Consider the following 22,900-nt stretch of genomic DNA (forward strand, 5'->3'; position numbering starts at 1 on the left):
AGAGAGAGAGAGAGAGAGAGAGAGAGAGAGAGAGAGAGAGAGAGAGATTTCTCAGGTTTCAATCTTGTACAGTAAGGACACTACTTTAATAACTGCCTTTTAGGGTTTTTCTAAAACATGCTATACACTGGGTGATTCTTATACATCAGAACCTCAGGGAACCTGGCTTAGAGTTGTGAGTTTTCTGTCATTAAAGTTGCTAGAAGCTCAGGCGGCCACAGCCTACGTCTTTCAGATGCTCTTTTCTGAACCCACTCCCCGGGAGATCAGCTCTGCCTCCTTACTATGTTTTTTTCTGGTCTGGCAGAGGAACTATATTTAAAGCCCTTACTTTGGAGGCAGTTAGGTATCAAGATCAATTTTGCAATTTAGTCCCAGAAAGATAGTAGCTCAAATGCAGGTTGACCAACCCCACAGCTATCTTAGCATTTGACAAAAGGTAAGAATCCCAAAAATAGAAAGGAAATTTGAGAAGCACAGAAAAGGAGTTTGATACGGACTCTAAACCCAAACCCAGGACAGCAGGCCCTACAAAATGCAATTTGGACTGATTTGAGAGTATTGACAGGTGTCAACATGCCCCTCTCTATAAAGACCCAGTTGGTCTACTCACCCTACCACAAGCAAATGAACCAAACAAGTATTTTTCATTTGGTGAGTAAAGCCTTTATTTCATTCTCCAGCAATGAGCAATTTCTCCACTCCCTACAATGGAAAATGGAAGAGTTAGTGCACCCCACCCAGTGTGCTTAACCCATTGTATGTCCCATGTCTTTTGTCCTGACCTTCAGTCTGAGAGGCTTTCAGGCTTTACCTAGGGCCCTCAAGTTAGCTTAAATTTCTGAGCTCATTCATTGAGATTATTTTTTTTTAAAATAGGAAAATCAAAAAGCAAATATACAGCAAGCATAACTATATATTAGCAGCAAGCAAGTTATTCACAAGCACAATGACTGAACGCCCTTTAGGGAGTGTGCACTGATTCCTTGGGGAGTGTGCACTGGACTCCCTTCAGGGAATGTGCACAGATTCCTTTGTGCCAGGTCAAAGTCAAGCAGGTTGTTATGCCCCATTAGGACTCCAACAGTCCCGCATTTTGGCTGATACCTAACTGCAACTTTCCCTTGTGGCTTTTCATTTTTCTTGGAGTTGTTCACTGTCTTTGCTTTTATCATTTGAAAAGGTAGATTTTTTTGCCCTTTTCTTCATTGTCTAAAACATTCAATCTATGGGTTTCCATATATATTTTTCCACTCAGTCATATTTTTCTTAGAGACATCCAGGCCATCCTCATCCTAGACATATCTGCACATCCCAGTTTACATCAAGGCTCTTTGATTCCACCATTAGATGGAGCCCTTTATTTTTGTCTAATACATGTTTTTCTCTAGGGAGTGTAGAGGTGGTAAACTCTCTTCATGTATGTTTCTTTTTTAATTTTATCCATGCACTTTAGTCAATAGCCTGGCCAGGCATAGAATTCAATGTCTAAAATCATTTTTCCTTGAAAGTTTGGAGCTATGGTTACCTTATTTCCAGCCTTTGGAATTGTCATGAAAAAAAATATGAACATTCTGATTTTTATTTCTTGTTACTAATATCTTTTCTGAAAATTTTTCTATCTTCATTTCTTTTTCCTTAGGGTTTCAAAAAATTTATTTACACTCCTAAGTTCTTTAGGCCACTTCAGGCCATTGTTTTCAGGCTTAGGAAATGTTGTATTTTTACATTCATTATTCATTATTTTATGCTTCATGTTTCTCTTTTTGGGGAATTTTCTTCAAAATGAGTTTTGCTCTATAGACTCATCAATGTCTCTTAAATTAAATTCTTAATTTTCTGTGTCTTCTCCCCTTTGTATCTAGTAGGTTGTCTGAACCTTAACATTTATCTTATCTATTGATTATTTTCTAGACATATCGTTCACATGTAGATATGAATGCAGGCCAGTTTCTAAGAAGTCTTCTGTTTTCCATGCTCCCTTGCTCCTCCGCAGTTGCGGTAATGTCTCAAGATAGCTGTCATGTCTCTAACTCTCTTTAATGTATTAAGTCACCTTTTTCTTCCAGGTAACTTCTCTGTTCACTGGTGTTCACTAAGATATCTAATAACTCATAATGAGTCTGTGTGTATTCACAGATAAATGATTCTCATGATGAAGTCAGGGCAGATTCCTCCTATCTTGGATTTCTTCAATAAATATCTTGGTATTAGTATCCCAAGACTGCTGTAACAAAAATATTGAAAACCAGCTAACTTAAGCATCAGGAATGTCTTCTCTCACAGTTCATGACTCTAGAAGTTCACAATTGAGCTAGAATGTTGGCTTCTCTGGGGACTGTGAGGAAGGATCTGTCCCAAGCTCTCTAGAGGCCTCCGGCATGGCAGGCATTCCTAGACATGTAGACCTCTGACTTCCTTTCTAGACTTACTTGACATCATCCCTCTGTACCTATCTGCCTTTACCCCAAATTTCCATTTTCTAGGGATCCCCATCTCATTAGATTAAGGTCCACTCTAACACATTCATTTAACCTGATCACCCTCAGAACTTGGCTATTAGCATCCTCTGCACGGTGGAGAAGTTACTCAGCCTAACCCACAAGCCCTACCACTGGTTACATCAATGATGAGTTAGTTTAATTTATTCTATGGTAAACATGTATTTTAAAGAAATAAACTTGAACTTCACTAGAGGTGCCTCTTTCAAAAGCAAAATCTGTGTGGTTCTACCTGCTGGGTGTGAGCCTTCCCCATTACTGGGTTGAGCCTGCTGGGTGTGAGACTTCCCTTACTGGGTTGAGCCTGCTGGGTGTGAGCCTTCCCCATTACTGGGTTGAGCCTGCTGGGTGTGAGACTTCCCTTACTGGGTTGAGCCTGCTGGGTGTGAGCCTTCCCCATTACTGGGTTCTACCTACTGGGTGTGAACATTTTCCCTTCCTGAGATACCTCCTCTTAAGTGCCCTTCGGAGGTGCCAGTCTTTAGGTCAGTACCAAGCTGAGGTTTCTGTGTATACTCATAAGCCATAGGCTATTCCAATCCCCAAATCATCACTAAGTCCTCTACCAAGAGTGGCCATGGGGAAAAATGAGTATTGACACTTGGATGAAAAAATGTTCTGGGTAGATACAGGAAAGCACAGAAGTGACACACACCGTGGCTAAGAGTGAGGGCGGACATGAAAGTCCAGCCGCTTTGGAGTCATGGCTGGCATGACCCTCTGAAAATGTGGGAGACGGCTTTTCTTATCCAAAAAGATCGGAACAAACTAAAGAGCAGCATTGAGAGGTTCAGGTGGGGACTGAACTTGGTGAACCACCGACTTTCAAAAGTGTTCACTGAAAACCCATGAGTTCCATCAAGATTAAGCTCATTTAGCACTGGAGGTGTCCACCAAACAGTAAATGGCTTTGTTTATGAGAGAGAGAGAGAGAGAGAGAGAGAGAGAGAGAGAGAGAGAGAGAGAGAACCCTGCTGCGTGCTATGTGGCACACACCTTGGGGACCTGAGAACGCTGGCCTTCCTGAGCCAGAGATTGCTCTGAGTGATGAGTCCTAACTTCACTGAACAAAGGAGAATGAGAGAGGATATGTGGAGAGCCAATCAATCTACCACTGATCAAGAGAAACCCAAGCTGTCCAGGAGGGTATCCTCCAGCTTCCTGCACTGGTTGGTGGTGTGTTCCAGGAGAACAAGCTACGTAGAAGAAAATGCACTGGGTCCCAAAGCTGCAGACGCTCCCCCGGCCCCACAGCAATAGAACTGTCACCCAAACTGACTTTAATTTGGGACCATGTTACCATTCCATCGCCGAAGACAGAGCCACCAAAAAGCCATGTAAGGTCAATGTACACAGGGAGCTTCTGAGTTTGTGCTAAGAAGATTTTAAATTGCTCTTTTAAAAGTGTTTTTTGGACATTTCTCAGTGACTCTTGTGTAGGGATGAGAGGTGCCATTCTCTCATCCTCTGAGGCTGCATCGTGTCTGTCCTCATTTGCCACAACTCCACCCAAGTGAGACAGCAGAGTCTTCCCAGGCTTGTGGCCTGGATGGAGATTAACGCTGATCTAGGGTTTGAAGAGTCTCTCCTAGTGCAGACAGCAAAGGCGGTCTCACAGCAGGAGCCAAGCGCATCCAGAACTAATGGCTTGCAAAGTCCCACCGCCCCAGAGAGGGTCATTGCATCTTAACTGCTATGTCACCCTGCCTGGCTGCTTGGGGGTGCATGATGTGGCAGAGGAGGTGGACAGCCTTTAAAATCCACTGGAGGTCACTGTGTTCCATTACGTACACAGTGCTTCAAATGCAGTTTTAACCTTTGATGAAATTTGCAGTGTTGGGATTTTTTATGCTACAGCAGACACAGGAAATCACAGGTGCAACTAATTTCAGTTTTGACTTACAATCCCTGTGGACCCCTTGAATATCTATGTGCAGTTCTCCCCTTAGCTTGAGTGTAAAGTGTCAGAAGTCTATAGCTTGTCTCTGTAATGTACATTAATAGGTAATATTGATTTGAGGAAATTAATTGCTAGAAAAACAGCTCTCAGGGCTCGTTGTGTGTTTGAGAAGATTCTAGAGCCCTCTTGTGGCTGCCATCTACCAAAACACGAAATGATCGCAAGGCTTGTAACTGCTTTGTAGGTGGCAACGCTCACATTTGCCTACTAGCTTCCTGGCTAGGATGCTTTTGGGCTGGTTGAGCATCATAACGATACACAGCACCTCTCTAAGGACTGCAGACATGGTAGTTGGCATCAGGTGTCCGTCTAAAAAGAATTGCTGGGGCTGGAAAGAGGGCTAAATCAGCGAGAGTCTGCAGAACGAACATGAATCCCTGAGTTCAAATCCCCAGCTGGGTGCAGCAGTGCCTGTCCGATATCAGTGGCGCTGGAGGGAGGATTGTCGGGGAGAGACACAGGTAGCTTCTTGGAGCTACGTTGCTGGTTCCTCTAGACCAACTGGTAAGCCAAGGTTCAGTGAGAGACACTGAGGGAAAAAGTGAGGTATATACCCAGTGTTGAACTCTGGCCCACACTCGCACTCTGGCACGCAGGCTCGCACATCTGAAGAGGAATATATATATATATATTCCTGATCATGAAGGGAAATCATCAACGCAGGAACATCGTTACGGCCCTACTACTACCAATGGCCAGAGGCTCACAAGATGTTATTCTGCTTCTTAAGAGGATGTGTCTCCCTATTTTTAATTCATTTATTGATCATAGAAATGTAAGGGTCACCCCCTGCAGCCTCAAACTACATTTCTCTTGAAAAAATCTTAAATACTCTTTTCTCTGATTTGCATATCGCCGAGAAGAGTGGCAGATGAGCGTTCTCATCTGAGTTTGTTAAAATCTTGAGGAAACAAATGCTGGAATCTTCTGCCTCTCTGACGCATCAGTCATGCCTGAAGAACAATATTTGCAATTTCAGGTCACTGTGCGCCACACTTGAGTTAATGAGAGGAACACCCAAGGCAAAGAAAACAGGACAAACTGAGTTCTTGCAGGGAGATTTCAAATGACTGTGCATATATTGTCTTAGATTTCTGCCGTTGCTTTATTAATTAGACAGAATTACAGCAGTGCTCCAGAGCCCGCTGCAGCTGAGCGGATCCCATTGAGTGGCCATGTGGCACGCTGGGCTTCTGGAAGGAACTCATGCTAATTATCGTGAGTAAGTGGATTTTGGAGAGAACCTGATTAGAGCCCCACATTACTTCCAGCATAATTTGGTTTCTCCTAGATTAGTTTGTGGAATGACACTGGCATTTAGTCATAAATGCATTACTCCCCCTGCCTGTGGTTTCTAGCATGGAGACAAATGTCAGAGGGTGACGGGAGACTGGAAGGAAGGGGAAGAAATGAGAGAGAAACCCCCTGATGCTCTGGGCCTGAAGAGAACACAAGAAAGCTAAAGCCTATTCCAATTGCCTACTATGCACAGGTGCAATTATCATAAGAGCAGTGCTCCCACCTGGAAGAACATGATGAAGGAGATGGTGGCACACAGGTGATGCTGGCCAAGATGAGATGCTGAGCAGAAGTTGCTTCCTTCTTTGGGAACTGAAGCAGCTTTCATGCTCTGCCACTGTCTTTCTTCATCTTTTAGCAAACCCACCTAAGGAGTTCCATTGCATGGATTCAGGACCCATTCTGAATAAGCTTCCAATGACCAAATGTTGCCTAGTCTTAACAACAATCAGGCCACTGGCTACTGTGTATTTAAAAATATTTAGATTCATAGGCTTATAATGTTAAAAAATAAAGTCAACAGTAACAACAGAAATCCCCATTTGGAAAGGTAGGAAACCAGTCTCCATTTGGAAAATCAAGAAACAAAATCTTTTCTGTTTACCTGCCCCTCAAGGTATCAAGGAGTTGATAAGTGAGAGCACCTGTCATAGAATTGTTACAATGAATCAAAAAAGGAATAATAGGATAACAATGTCTCATTTGTCACTGTCCCATGGCTGTTTGCATCCAGAGAGGAGGGACCACCAGTCATTACACACATCTGCAGCCCAAAATCCACAGCACTGCGTCCTTAAGAATACAGGCTAACTGCTGAGTGGTGGCACACACCTTTAATCCCAGCACTCAGGAGCCACAGAGAGGAAGATCTTTGTGAGTCTGAGGCCAGAGTGAGTTCTAGGACAGCCAGGGCTACTCAGATCAAACCTGTCTCAGAAAAGAAAAAAAAAAAAAAAAAAAAAAAAAGCAAGTCTATTCTTTCAGAATGATTCTCCTGCAGTCTTTTAAATACCAGCAGGGGCATCCATATTTTGGTAATTCTGACTCAAGTATTCTTGGCTCAAACAGTGTCTGTCCCATGTCTGTTACCCCCAAGGGACCTAGGAGAAGTTCTCAAGAAAAGCATGATCAACAGATATGGTTTTGTTTTTTTTTTTTTTTAAACAGAGTTGGTCAGTGTAGAAGATGAAGGAGGGAAGGGAAGTCCAATCACCATGGACTTTTAATCTTAGGAAAATCCTTCCATGTCTCCTGTCCGCTTAATCACGTGTACATCTGGAGCAAGAATGTGCCCTCGGCTGTCCCTGACATAATCTCATATGGAGGATAACATGAAATAATGCATGTGCAAAGTGTTTTGGAGATGAAAAATATTATACAAATAAAAAAGCACTCTAGACTTAAGAGTTATTAACATAACTTGTTCAATATTTACAACCTCTCCGTTTGAACAGCTTATGTGGCTCTGATATTCGTGGAGAAAAGGAGGATCTTAAATGTAAAATCTGCATATGTTGGTCTTTTAGGTGTTACTACTGGACCTTTCGTGATTCTTTGTCTGGTTGAATACAGTCCTATGAAGGAATCGTTTATAGTTCAGTTAGTTCAGTAAATATGACAGAGGAACATAGGCTCCAAAGAATCACACCACTTCTGCAGGTCACCCTGGAAAGTAAGGGGGTCTGAACGGGAACCCAGATCTTTCTGTGTTGAACCCTGATTTCTGCTCCCTGCATCTCAAATGAATGTTCCAGCCTTCATGAGAAGGCATGCTCACACTTGGTTCACATGAGGTGAATCTGACATGTTTTCTTTGGGTTTTCTCTTCCCAGATCAAGTCAACTTAATCCAGCCGCCATCTTAAAATGCTATTTGGATCTCTGCAGATTTTGAGGTGGGATGAGCGGGATAATAGTTTACATTAAGTCAAAAAGAAAACAGTGACACTGGAGAGCTTTGCTGTTCCCAGATTCTCTTGCACGGCCATTTTCAAGCATCCATTACTATTATATTACTGAAATTCTGGGCCTTAGATTTCTTGGGAAGATTAAAAACGGATACAATTGCAGGAGTTCTCTGCAGTCCCCAGTGTCCTGTCCTCCAGGGTAAGTCTAATAACACCTTGGTATGGGGAGTGCTGACCTGTGAAATCATTCCAAGGAAGTCTGCAGAGCTGCAGGGGTCTAGACACTCCACAGAGCCATGTGAGCCTGTGTCTTGATAAGACACAAGTCCTCTACCTCTTCTGGTCTCTGTCCACCTTGCACCATGCTCCCTGACTCTCGGCCTCTGCTGTCTAGCCACAGGTAAACACAAATCCTGCCCCTGAGATGTTTCCAGAGCTTGGAGTTCAACAAAGCCTGGGCCACTGAGCTATTAAGTCACAAAGCGCATCTCCACCGCTGCCTTTGACAAGATGATGGAAGAGCCTGTCAAAACCCACCCCACTGTGCGGAATACAACCGCTGTCTGAAAATCCGTGAAACACGAGGGTTGTTTTGATGACTAAATTGGTCCATTGTTGGGCACGGTACCCACTCAATAAATGCTAACCATTATTGCCGCCAGCACTAGCTTCCGTGGCCCACGAACTCTGTACGTTTCTAATCAGCTTCCTCCACTCTTCTTGTCTGGGAAATGTCCTCCAGATTGCTAGTCTTTGAAGGGAGAGAAAGGGAAGGGGTCTGGTGAGGGCGGCTCAGTAATTTCGCTTAGCATGCTACAGTGATCACCCAGTCCTGGTAGCAGAATGTAGGAAAATCCTAAAATAGAGAGTCTTTATGTAAGAACATGGCAAAAATCTAGACAGAGATGATTTCTTTCTTTTCTTCTTCTTTTTTAAATCCTGTGATGTTTTAGGAAAATCTGCAGCAAAGCTGTCAAATGCGGATCTAAATATTGGAACACGTGCCTGGCTCTTAAATACCCTGATTCACGTCTTTTCCTTTCCAAATTGGCCAGCGCTAAAGAATCACAAAATAGACACCTCATCATTCCCACCGTGTGTAATTCTCACATTCCCTAAAAGCAGCGCCTGAGAAATTAGCTAAGAAGAGCGCTTGGCTGAACACTTTCGGCCTGATAACACAATCGGAGTGTACTATCTGCTGTTCGGCTTTGCCCGGCTGGGATTAGAGCTGCGAGAGAGACTGAATGGGGCCTTATCTCCCTCTGGGGCGGCTCCAAGGCTCCAGGTGGATACCAGCATGCATAAACCACAGCTTTGCTGAGTGCCTTGAGAAGTCCTCGTGCCCAAATCCCAGGGACGCCGTGCAAAGCAGGGCGCCTCTGGACCGCATAATCACAGAAGCCTGTGAATAATGTATGAGGGCAGGACCCTCCTCCGCACATCTGAAAGTGTACTGGGAGGATCTGTGCTTGGCAAGATAGCAAAAACAAGCCCCTGGAACATGCGTTCCCTGAAATTTATGCTTGCGGCAGCCACTTGGGGGTATAGCGAAAGCATATGTGACAACCACCAGAAAATCATGGCATTTTAGTGAGTCTGAGGCTCGTAGGTTCACTGTCAATATCAGGAACTGACGTGCCAGGACTTAAAATTCACTGTCCTGATAAATGCATCCTCTTCCTCAAGGGAAGTAGGGGTTGCAGGATGAAATGACCTCGGTGGGACCTGAGCCTCTTATTTCCTACTTTTGTTTGGTTAGTATAGCATCCTCGGCTTCCCATAATTAAAGTGAGCAGGCTGGGTCTCCAGCGGCTGATCCTCTGAGGACCAGCATGGACCACAAAGGGTGGGAGACTCAAGTCCTTCTGATCCAGATGCCAGCTTCAGTCATGCAGCAGCCCTGGAGAGTGGGACCAGAGCCCACGTGTGTGGAGTCTCTAATTTGATATCCCAGCTGCTCATAATGTGAAGAATAAAACTTTTTTGGGGAAAAAAAAAGTTGCCATACCAGCAAGACATGAAGCCCCACCTGACTGTCCTGGAATGTCCCTGGAAGGCTTCTATTTCCAGCAGGGAGTAGGCAGAGCCTGGTGTCAGCTCCCCTTCAGTTTCAGGTGCCACATACACTGGGACTCAAGAATGCCAGCCTCGTGGAAAGACCCCTATCCTCCTACCCTACAGTTGCTACACTGGTGGTAACTTCATACTGGCATTTTGACAATGTAACAGAAGTGATACCCTTGGCTGGGAAATTCTTCTCCTGCAATTCGTTGTCTGCACAGTATTTATGGCTTGGGGTTTTCATCACATTCCTGTTACTAACACTGCTGCTGCTTAGATACGCAGAGGGGAGAGACTGGTCTCCTGTACCACAGACGATGCATGACTCAGTTAGTATGGCTTTCTGGAAGACCACTGCAGTCCATAAAAGAATAGTAAATAAGACTGGCAACTCACCCCCTAGGACGAGGCAGAGAAAAGGATAAATGAGCTCAGATCTTTCAAAAGTGGTGTGTGGGCGGGGCATATAAAGTAATTACAGATCATTTTAATTTCTTCATTTCCTCTTTCACCTGTTCGTGCCATCTGTATATAAAGATTATCTATAGCACTTGTTTCTTAGAGAAATAAATCTTGATGGTGGGGTTGATGCATAGGAAAGTGTGAATGCTGAGTTTCAGCCTCTGGAGGGAAGCTCTTGGGTGTACCTGGCACCCCTTATTTAGTAGATCAAAAGAGTGGCGACTTTTGAGTAAAATAAAACCTGCTTTCTCCAGGGGTCTGGCTGCTTTGTAAGTCACATTGAGGGAGGAGGTGATGGCAGTGTGGGGCCTGCCATAGGACCCGATGCGTGGCTGTTGTATGAGACACAATAACAACACGCTTGGGACTCCCTTCTCTTTCACAGTGCCAGGCATCGTTGGAACCTATCGCTATGACGTACACCATCGTCAGCCTCCTAAATGTCTTTATTATGACTTAGCAATCATGCTTTCTAATTTCCCATTTGCTTAGAGCATCATTCTTATATTCCTGAGTTTGTTTTCAAGGCTTGCATAAAGGGTCCTTTCATCACTGTGTCAAAGGGAAGACTGTGAAGCCAAATGTCCCCCTGGAAGATACAGAACTGTGAAAATCATGCTCTACAGAGACCATGAGGAACAGGCATCCCATCATACACACGTCACACTAAAGAGAGGAGAAACTGATTCCACTCTGAGTATGTGGAAATGCTTCTAGCATGTAGCAGAGTGGCGAGAGCTGAGATCCACTTTTTAGAATCTGAGGATGGATACATCATCCGTGCCCATCCCACGGCCGAGGACCAGCAATCTCCTTCTCGGTACCCCAAGTTTGTCCTTTACCACAGCCCAGGATGTTCAGGCGACACCAAGCTTTGAAGAAACTTTATTACACAGAGAAAACTCAAATGAAAACCTGTGGGGCAAGAGAAACTAAGAGAACTTTCTTATTTCATATATATTTTACACAATCCAGGAATATATGAAATAATATATAAGTAATACATATATTACTATATATGAAACATCCATGATCCATTTTCTAGAAGCATTGGTCAATTGAGCATCCATGATCCATTTTCTAGAAGCATCAGCCAATGGAGCATCCATGATCCACTCGGTCATGTGTTTTAGGTTCTGGGGAATCAAAGGCAAGGCCAGGTTATCTCAGGCTATAATGACTCCTGTGCAGACCCAATGACATTGATTGATTGGCCCAATTGAGTCACATATGGAGGGCTTAAGCTTGGCTGAGTAGTCAAGAAGTGAAATCCTTTGGATAGCAATGATGTCTAAGTAGAGGAGTTCCCGCTTGTGTGGTTTTTATGGAAGTATAACACTGTGGATACTAATCTTGTTGTTAGATTTTATATGAGTTAAGCTAGTAATGGAAGGAACATATTCTTTAAATTGTGAGGGCCTAGCATTCTGCAAATTCGTTCCCTTGTGTTGAATTGTCAAGTCAGAGCCCTATAAAAGTGAATGTTTTCACGACCAGCAAAGTGATCCAAGCATCTTACACTCCTTATTCCATCATGGCGCCCTATTAGTTCCGCTTCTATCACGGTAGTGAAAGAGAAATATTAAATAGAAGGGACGAGAAGAGAGATATAGCTAGAGAAAACCAGCCCTCCAGGTTGGAGGCAACAAAATCAGAATTCCTGGGGCTGTCCCGTATTCCTCCTCCCCACACTCTCAGGAGTTTTTCTCTGCTAGTCTTTTGCCATGGCCTCAGAATGTTCCACTCTGTCTCATCAACTTCAATCAAGTTTTGATACTATTGCTAAATAAATCTCATGGAACTTTTGCTTTCGTAATTTTAATAGTTAGCAGTGTTATTCAGAACATGGGACATGTTGGTTTCAGGACTCTGGGCAAGCTTATACTCCGTACTACCCATTCTTACATGAAACAAGTATTTATGAATCCACACCATGATCGCCATGGTCTGACCAAACTACCGTAGGGATTCCTCAAGGTGCAGAGAATAATCTTAAATATTTTTATCTACTCCTTACATCTATAACTTGCCAATTAATATCATTTTCTACCCCAGCACAGCTAAGTCAACAATACATGAGGGTGTTTTAAAAGGATTATCTCGACATTGTTTTAGAAATGTTCTTATACACAGCAAACCATTGATAGGCATGAATTAATTAAATCACTGACTATTTGAAAAAGGAACAAATTATATGATAAACTGGCATGTAAAATACAGTTTTTTGAAGCAGTTGAGAAGAAAATCATTAATTTTAATGCTAATTAAAATAAATTAAATTGTGACTAATTAGCTGTTGCATGAGAACTAGTCAACATTTTGCCCTTTGTCAGTATTGACTATCTTTCTCTACCAACTAACAAAATCAAATCTACATCATTTTGCTCTCTTTACATCTGTGCCTTTAACAATAATAAAAATAGCTTTTTTCCTGTGAGAAAAAGAAAAAAAGACAGGCATAGTTACTAAAGGCAACCTTGACCTTAGCTGCCTAAATACCTTTCATGCAATTGTCAATTTCTCTTGTCCAGCAAGCCATCCTTGAGCATCCCCCTTGAGAAGGACACTGCCTTCAGCTGCTAGGAAACATACAATACTATACAATGTATAGTATCCAGCTGCTGGGAAACATACAATAATATGCAATGTATAGTATTCAGAAAGACACTTAGGTCTTAGAGAGGACCAAGACTTCTATATGTGTGAAAGCTGACAATGCAATGCCAAGAGATAACTCAGACAGTGAAGTCAAGGGAAGGGGTTGTGAGCCTTGACTTCAGCCAGAAAAGACGAACAAAGGCAAGAGCACACATTTGCAATGTGAAAGACGGAAGCAATTCTCTCGTGTTGTATTTAGAATTAGTTAGTATGAGAACCATTGAAAAGTATGTGTTTGGTTGCCTTGGAACCTCAATAAACCAGGCTGAACCATATGCTTACAATCAAGTAAAAATAATTATTGAGCTGACAACAGCATCCATTTCCTGATTTTTCTGTGCACACATGAATTTGTCATCATTGTCCTGGGGCCAAAAGCATGGCAATCCTAAAGATTCCACTTCACGTTTGGCTTTTTTAAGTGAATTCACCCCAAGTTCCAAGGAAGTAGGTGGCAAGTAGTAGATCTGTGAAAGGATGCTGTCGCCAAGACAAATAAAGTTCTATGTCTTAGGGACTGTTCTGGTCCAAGAAGATTGACAGATCTGCCCCTTAATTCCAGCATTTATCTCACTTTATTAAAATCACCGGGTGCCTTCAGTCTCTATGGGAACAAGGTCTTTACTCTCAGAGGTCCCCGAATGCCCAGCCACAGTGCTACCTGAGGGAGAGAAGGCTCAAATAATGTTTGGGGGGTAATATATAAATGTCTAGTTAGCAGAAAAAAATGAATTAGCAATTCATCAGAAAACAGATACACACACACACACACACAGAGAGAGAGAGAGAGAGAGAGAGAGAGAGAGAGAGAGAGAGATTATGAGAGGCATTTGTATCATAGCCACCATACACCTAGGTTTGTCCTTCCTCTCTTTATCATTTTAAGACATTTTAATTTTCTGCTCCACTATTAAACAAATCAGTTTAAGAACTAAAGTTGCACATTTCAAGAGAAAGAGTAATTTTATTAGAGACATAGGTGGAAGTTTGTGTCCCACCTGGTCCTGCAGCCATTTAGTTCCAAACACACAGAGGCTTATATTAATTATAAACTGTTTGGTCTACTTCTTAGGCTTATTACTAACTCGCTCTTATAACTTAAATTAACCCATAATTCTTATTTCTATTTAGCCACATGGCTTGGTACCTTTTATCAGTGAGGCATTCTCATCTTGCTTCCTCTGCGTCTGGCAGGTGACTATACCTCTTCTTTTCCTCTTCTCAAAATTCTCCTAGTCTGGTCACCCCCTCTTTACTTCCTGCCTGGCTATTGGCCAATCAGCGTTTTTATTAAGCCAATAGAGTGACAAATCTCTACAGTGTACAAGAGCATTCTTCCACAGCAAGAGAATGAATTGACAATTGTGGGAGCAGAAGAAAATGAGTCACCATTGTTCAGACATGGGAAGATGTGTTAGATTTCTGTAAGTAATCTAAATGCCTGAGATACAAAGAACCTTGCAAAGAAGAGAGGTTTGCTGTGGCTCTGTTGCAGAGGCTCCAGATCATTCTTGATTACTCTGCTCCTTCCCAGCCTGTGGAAAGGTGGAATGGGATGATGGGGAGCAGGTGGTGGGACACTGTTACTCAGCTAATGATGGGTGGGATAGGATGATGGGGAGCAGGTGGTGGGACACTGTTACTCAGCTAATGATGGGTGGGAAGCAGAAGAACAGAGCTGGAAGAGACCCAACTTCCAACACCATTCCAGGACCCATTGCCAAGAGCTTAACTTTCTCTCCTTATGAACAAGCTCCACCATCTCCCAGTAATCCTGTGCTGAGAACTGGGCTGTGCCACATGCGTGCTGTGAGCACGAAATCATTCAGATCAAACGACAGCAAGAGGGACAACTGATGCTGAGCTTTGCTCTGTGAACTAGGATGTGTCAGTGGTCCAGACGCAGGTGTTGCTTCACTAAAGCTCCACTAAGTTTTGTAAGAGGAAAAAAATGCATATCAAAGAAAAAAAATTAACAATAATTCAAAAGTAATTTAATTTTAATCTGATATTTATCTTCATTAATTGGATGGCCTTCAATTTTATAAGTCTTTTTTAAGTTTTCCTGGTTTTGTGTTTTGGCTGTATTACAAAATAGAATAGGTAAAATAAACATGTGAATGTCTGCCTACACACATTGTGTCGCAAATTCTGCTAGCGACCGGCACCCAATGTTACAAGCTCAACAACTTGATACTCATCACTGCAAATGTTCTCTAGTTCCTTTCCCTGTACTTAAAACATCATTTCACTACAATATAATCACATAATTTCCCCTTCCCTTTCATCCGTTAAACTCTCCTATATACCTACCTTGCTCTCTTTCAAATTCATGGCTCCTTTTCTTGCATCATTGGTGTGTGTGTATTGTGTTTGTGTGTGCGCCTAAGTTTAATACGATATAGTCAGTCCGTATGATGTTACTTATATTTATGTTTTCAGAGCTGAGCGTTTATTATTGAATAATCAGTTGGCATGTTCTTCTCTGGGAAGAGTCTCCTGCTTCCAGCATTCCTTTAGTTTTTCATCTAGGGCGTTTGATAAGAGCTTGTGAACACTCCCCATTCCAAGTTAACCTGTCTACTGGTGACTTCCTATTTCAGGTCATGTTTAGAATCTGTGTTGGGGAGACGTCATGAGTGTAACCTTTCTGACTTTTCTAGAGTAGACACAGCCTCTCAACAAACTTCCTGTTCCTCGGCTTCCTGCCATCTTTCTGTCCCTTCATCCCCAATGATCCCTGAGCTAGGTGCAAGAATTGTATTGTCAATTTATGATGTGTTGGTGTCGGATTTAAGTTTATTTGCAAGTTCACTCCATTGGCTTATAAACGTCAAAGATATCTGAGATGTAGCTCAGCATCACTAGGCAAAACTAAATGCAATGTGAAGCTAAATAGTTTAGTTGGATCCAGGAGCATTTTAAATTTACTTGAACATCGTGTAGCCACTTAATATCTGATAAAGCAAAGTGACCAGAAATTCCTTGCCTAGTATTTCCAAGAGAAATTAAACCCCTCAATTCTGCAGATGAACTTGGGTCTTGATGTGACTAGCCTTGGGATTCTTACCTCCACACCCCTCAACTCCGACATTTTAAAACCAGGGTAGAATAAAATTGAGCCATAGAACAGAACTTGAATGTTACTGCCATTGGGTTTCGCTGTTGTTGAAATCTTTCACACATCTTCTACGTGGCACAATTGATAAGAAAGTTAGTAAGATTCCATTTGTGCTCTGATTTGGCTCAGTCGAACACCTTTCTAATTTAAATTCTCCTGCCCTGGTGTGACTAAAAACATAACCTCCTGAGCTACTTCTTTATCATTGCTGTATTCATAATGTTTATTGTGAAGCTATGTGTGGAATACACATCGGTCTCTGATGCTGAATTGAAATGTGATGTAGTCCCACATTAGGTACAAAGTGACGGTCACCTACCCCTCAGCGGTGGTCATCTGTATCTACTCTGAGCTGTCCCACGTTAGGTACAAAGTGACGGTCACCTACCCCTCAGCGGTGGTCATCTGTAGCTACTCTGGGCTGTCCCACGTTAGGTACAAAGTGACGGTCACCTACCCCTCAGCGGTGGTCATCTGTAGCTACTCTGGGCTACACATGCCCAGCAATGACTCCCCGTGAGGCCAGACACCATGGTATACATCTCTGATTGCTCGCTGACCTCGAGGACATAGTTTTCCGCAGTTGCATTAATGGTCTGTCGTATGATAAGACAATAAACAGTGTTATGGAAAATGGTGTGGGCAGTGCAAGGACTTGGGCTGCAGTGCCCATGGCAATCTCAAGAAGTTCTCCCTCTGGAGTTAAAGGGGCTGGCTAAGATCCGGAAGTTTCTTTAGCACATTCCAAAACCGTTTGACTTAGCTACTGGTGAGGGTCTGTATTGAAAGTAGCAGAATATAGGGAAAGGCGCAGTTTAAAAGAAAATACCTCATCGATTACTCGGAAAATCAGAATGAAAACAACTCTTCTTCAAACTATTTATTTTTTATTGCTATAACTGGATATGTAAGGATTTTCTGTCTAGTTTATCTTGGCCAAGTAGAATAAGTACTAGGTTGAATGTTTAAAGAGAAGCTTTTCTTGTTGGAACTGGGAGACAAAGGAAGATTCCTCCTGAAGTAAGGCAGACCTGATTGAGCCCAAGTTCTGTAACTTATGATCAGTATAATCTTTGAAGATATCTTGTCTTCTCAAATATTAGTTTGTTAAATATTAAATATAAACGCAAAGAATGAGTGTGTGTTCACCTCTGAGTCAACAGCACTGAAGACCATGAGTGTTGGTGTCTAAAAAGTTGACATCCAGGCGTGTAAGTTTATTTAAATAAATTATCATTCCAAATGTAAGACAAAACTAGAAAAATTTGCCCCCAATCTTGAAGTATATGTTATAGGAGGGAAAGTAACCTGGGTACGCTACTTCTGTTAAATGAACACCAGCCTCCCACACTTTACCACCCTCATTCACTGACCAGGCACCTCTGGGCTCACATCCTCAGGCATCACTTCTGTTCAATGAAAGCCAGCCTCCCACACGTTACCTCCCTCACTCACTGACCAAGCCCCTCTGGGCTCACGTCCTCAGGCATCACTGATCTCACGTCCTCAGGCATCACTGATCTCTTATTTGCTGTTGCTTTGGCGGTGGGGATTCTCTCCATTATCTTCTTTGGCACTGAGCTCTTACACACCTATAATGTAACTTAGATTTTGTCTTCTTCTCTCTTCACCGTTTTATAAGCAATGATAAAATTCCCTGACCAGAGGCATTTTGTTTTGAGTTTGTAGCAGTGTGTCTTATCCGATCTTAGTTTGCCCTGATGTGACGGCCTCCACCTGCAAGGGGTGAAGAAAAGTACTGTGATAATACAGGAGAGGTAGAGTGAGTTCCCAACCTCTCCTATGTTTTTTGAATTTTCAAAGCCTTTATTTGATATAGAGTTAGACCTTGTCATTTATCTCTAAATAAGCAATGTCTATAGCTGCATGATTGCAGAGATTGGCAGAATATACATGATACAGTGGCAACTAAGTCACTACTCGACAGATTGTCACTATCTAAATATCTACCATTGGTTTTCGTCTATCTATCATTTATTTATATATCATCTATCTGTAATCTATTTATCACCTATTTATCATATTTCTGTCACATCTAGTTTTTTGTCATGTAACTATTTATCATCTACCAATCTTCTATTTATAATGTCTATTCATCCATTATGTATCTATCACCTGTATTGTATCTATCATATCTATTCTATCATCTATCTATCTATCTATCTATCTACCATTATCTATCATCTGTCTATCATTATGTATCTATCACATCTATCTACCTATCCATCATTATCTATCTATGTATCTATCATTATTTATCTATGTATTCTATCTATCACATCTATCTACCTATCCCTCATTATCTATCTGTATGTATGTATGTATGTATGTATGTATGTATGTATGTATGTATCTATCTATCTATCTACCTATCTATCTACCTATCTATCTACCTACCTATCCATCATTATCTATTTAGCTATATATCAATGTATCTATGTATGTATGTATCTATCTATCATCAATCACTTGTGTGCAAGTACCCATGGCAAAATGTCTGCTTACTTTATTACCAAGCGTCTCCAAAGAGCACGTATTAAGATGGATTAGGTTCCTGTGACTGTGCCTTCTCCATCTGGATGCCAAGTTGGTACCACACTGAACAAGAGTTCTCCCCTCAGGGCATGGCAGGCCACTTTCTGACCACTTGGCAGCATAAGGCACTCCACAGGGGTTACCGGATTCTTCCCAGAGCTTGTGAGAACTACACCTGTGTCCCCAGGAAAGCTCTGACTTTCTACGATTGTCCCTGTATTTTTAGAGCAAGCCTCTAGGAATGAGGCAAGAACCGTGCTGCGACTGACGTAGGGTCAACCTGTCTTCTGTGGAAGGGTTTCGTAGACGAAAGGCAACCCTGAGGACAGGACCCATGTTCCCTGGTCTTCTGCCGTGTCTTTCCCGTGGCTTCCTTGACAAATAGACCCCAACCTCTTCTCAAGGACTTCAAGAGTCAAGGGTGTGATGGGCAGCTCCTCCTTCCCCTCCTTGATCTATAATCTGAGGAGCAACGTGGCAATGTCAGGAGAAAGGATTAGGAAGAGTCGGATTTTAGTCCCATGACCTTTCGTGTTTCCTTCTCTAGAAGTGCCAGGATGTAAGTCTGATGTAAGGCTCAAATAAAACCGTTAATGGGTACAAGCGTTTCCGCTTCAGATTGGCGATATAGTTTTTAAACTTTCAATGGTTACCTTAAATGTGATGTATTATGGTGCTTTATTAGTAACTAACTGCTGAGTGAATGAATGAATGAATGAATGAACGAATGATTCATTGCTCCCACCCACCCCATCAACATTCAGTGGGGTAGAAAAGTCTCCATAAACTTAGCACTGACCCTTGGTCCCTGAAGTCAGGATAGGAATACAAGCACATACACTTTGTCAGTGTAAAATCAGGCCAACGATCCCCTTTGAGCATTTGGCATAGCGCCCCTCCCCTGGGCATTGCTAGAGACACCAGAGATTCAGAGTGAGAGTGGAGTATTGTCAACCACTGACCTTCCCCTCTAATCTCTTCCAGGAACTTCTACTACATCACCATGTTGCGGGACCCTGTGTCGCGTTACCTGAGCGAGTGGAAACACGTCCAGAGAGGGGCCACATGGAAAACCTCTCTCCATATGTGTGACGGAAGGAGCCCCACCCCGGATGAGCTGCCTACCTGCTACCCAGGGGATGACTGGTCTGGGGTCAGCTTGCGGGAGTTCATGGATTGCAGCTACAATTTAGCCAACAACCGGCAGGTGCGCATGCTCGCTGACCTCAGCCTGGTGGGCTGCTACAACTTGACTTTCATGAACGAGAGCGAGAGAAGTGCCATCCTGCTGCAGAGCGCAAAGAACAACCTGAAGAACATGGCCTTCTTCGGGCTCACTGAATTCCAAAGGAAGACACAGTTTCTCTTTGAGAGGACATTCAATCTGAAGTTCATCTCCCCTTTCACACAGTTCAACATCACACGGGCTTCCAATGTGGACATCAACGAGGGAGCCCGTCAGCATATCGAGGAGTTGAACTTCCTGGACATGCAGCTCTATGAATATGCAAAAGATCTCTTCCAGCAACGCTACCATCACACCAAACAGCTAGAACACCAGAGGGACCGCCAAAAGCGGCGTGAGGAGCGCAGGCTGCAGCGAGAACACGGAGCGCATCGGTGGTCCAAAGAGGATGGGGCCACAGAGGGGACGGTCACTGAGGACTACAACAGCCAGGTGGTTAGATGGTGACCCTCTGCCTGCTCCTTTTTCATGACGGGGAGACAAGCAGGCACCTTGTCCTTCTGTTAGATTCCATTGAAGAAACCGGGTCATGCTGAGGACCCCTGGCTATGTGTGACTTAATTCGGATGTCTGCTTCCTCTTCTTCTTCTTCAATCCAACTGGAAACTTGCCATCTTGTTTATTATTTTTTCTTTTTCTAGACTTTTTCTGATCACTGATATATTTGGGGTGGAAATGTATCCAAAAGGCCACTTTAAGTTGTCAGAAGCGAGGGAGGCCTCAGAAATGAGACAGTGTGTAGGATCTTTGTCAGTCACATGGGTCATTTGGGAATCTGGAACCCACAGTAGTACACAGAAAACCAAAGCCATGGCTTGGATTCTCTTCCGAATGCATCATGACGCACCCAATAGAACATTGCTCTGTTTAGAGATAGAAAGACGCTCTCCCCTTAAATGACCCTTCTCATTCAGTTTTGAATTTGGGAGCTGTTAAGACAAGGGTTAAATCATGAATGATGTGGTTTGTCTCTGCAGACGTTTTTAAACAAAATTACTATATTACTGACCACAGCTAGGGACTCCTAGCCTACAAACTCCAACATCAGAGCCCTAAACCCTCGGTCTACTCTGTCTTTTAGGGGATAGGGAAAGAACAGAATGTTGGCTTGGTTATGGCCCTGAGAAATAAACACTGGTAGGACATTTTGGGGAGGGGGGCACACTTATTTATTAATGACTACGGAGATTGCACTTTACTGGTGTTAATCCCTCAGGCAAAGAATGAACAAAAAATTAAGAGAGTGTGGGCAAAGAAACCAGGAGAAAACCTCCATTAAACTGGCTGTAGAGCCTTAGCTGTTACGTTGAAAGAACATCAGATTCGTGCCTTTGGGGAGCAGGCACCTTCTCCGTCAGGTTCAAATTCTGCTGTTACAAAGGAAAGATGTTTTCAAAACCCTTGACTTAAACAACAGGAGCTGAACCAACGAGGACATACACTCCATTCCAGGTCAATGCGTGAGAGGCGCCAGGAGACACAGCGTGGTGTCCATGAGACAGTTAGACCAGGAGTTCAGAGGGATCCTGCCCCTGACATTTCCAGTGTCTTTAAACCACTCCCTTCCCATGTGATCCTTGCCTGTTCTGTGACTACAACCAGAGAACCAAACTACAGTGCACAAACTGGACCAAAAAATAAGCTGCCTTTCCCTAGGTTCCTCGGTTTGGCCCTTCCCAAGCCCCAACAACAGTCTCTTCTGTGGGAAGGGATGGGAAGGAGGGAGTAGAAAGCTCTGCCTCCCTCCAGTACAGTGGAAGGTCAGAGTGGGTGGAGAGTTTTACAAGGAGCTGTTAAGATCAGTCCTTTAAAGCAGCTGAAGGCCAAAAGCTCTAGACCCAGGAATCAGGCTGCAAAGCCTCTTTCACTGATGCCCTGCATGCTTGATGTTTAAGCCAGATTTACGTCAGTCACTTCTCAGCCTTAGAAAGTCCTTTCTTGGACTGAAAGGCCACCCTCTCCCAGTGTTTGTGGGTTGTCTGCTGCAAGGGAGCCTAGCGTCTTTTGTAGATTCCCATAGAGAAGTGGCTTTGAGGTTTCTCTCGCTGCGGTTGGCATCATTGGATGGCCTTCCTGTAACATGCGTGTTCTAAGGAAATCCCCACGCTGTGCTTACTAGTGAGCTGAGAGGTGGCTGACTTCTTCAGCAGCCATTGATGTTGAGTTACACACAATAGTAAATTTAAAGTGAACAATTAGCGCTGGCTTTTTAGTTGGGAGAGATGAGGTAGAGCTGTGTCTCCTTAGGATGATTTGCTCCAGAGGAGGCAGGAAAAAGGGGAAGGGCAGGAATGGATGAGAATATATCATTTGTTAAGATTTCCTGTCCTGCCAGGAATGGAAACCTGAAAACTGTGCCTCTGCCGTCAGCTGTGGCGCACGTATATATTTGTGAAACACACACCTCGGGACATTTTCAAAAATCGGAAACCATTTGAAAAACTAGAAAGCAGTAGATTTATTCTTTAAACTCACTTTACATTTTTGTTAAGGAATCTTCGGAGGCAGGCTCTGCTCCCTCCATATTGTTCCTCCGGAACTTTAGAGTTCATATCAAAAGGCTTTCTGCCACCTCACTGCTGAGTGTAGCCCGCATGGCCCTCCCCTCCCTGGAGAGCAGACAACAGGATGATGTGAGGAGGAGAAACCACCTCTGTGTTGGCCCCAGGCCAGTGCTAAGTAAACCGGAGAGACTAGCATGGCCTTCCTTGCTCGGTTAGCTCCCTTAGGAAGCACTGCAGTTGTCCATGTCCCCAGGACACGGAGAAATGGGGTGGAGCTGATTCTCTGAAAACTGGCTGCACAGCTCCACACTGGCTGACGCTGCAGGAAGAGATGACAGAGGCAGGCACAGGAAGCTAGGGACACCTGGCAGCTCGTCAGCCACATCAACTCCAACTCCATAGAGGAAAAACAACCCCTAGGTAATTCCACTTCTTGTGGGCTCCTCCAATTCCCAGGCAGGTTCTTCTCCCTTCTCTTGTCAGTAGCAGCACAAGCCAGTGAAATGGAACATATATGATGCTTGTGTCTGTGTGTGTGTCACTATGTGTGTATGTGTATGTGTTTGTGTGTCTCTGTGTGTGTTACTATGTGTATATGTGTATGTGTGTGTGTCACTATGTGT

At 43.3% G+C, this 22,900-nt stretch overlaps 1 protein-coding gene across 1 annotated transcript in view; it reads left to right on the top strand.

Moving 5' to 3' along the window:
• Hs6st3 (heparan sulfate 6-O-sulfotransferase 3) overlaps positions 1 to 22,854 on the top strand; it is a 651,444-nt gene extending 628,590 nt beyond the window's left edge. The window contains exon 2 of the mRNA XM_013349337.2: positions 19,512 to 22,854. Coding sequence (XP_013204791.2) covers positions 19,512 to 20,220 — 709 coding nt within the window. The 3' untranslated portion in view covers positions 20,221 to 22,854. The remainder of the gene's footprint in view (positions 1 to 19,511) is intronic.
• The last annotated feature ends 46 nt before the right edge of the window (positions 22,855 to 22,900 follow it).

The sequence above is a fragment of the Microtus ochrogaster genome, chromosome 17 (genome assembly GCF_000317375.1).
Source record: "Microtus ochrogaster isolate Prairie Vole_2 chromosome 17, MicOch1.0, whole genome shotgun sequence".
Classification (NCBI taxonomy): Eukaryota; Metazoa; Chordata; class Mammalia; order Rodentia; family Cricetidae; genus Microtus; species Microtus ochrogaster.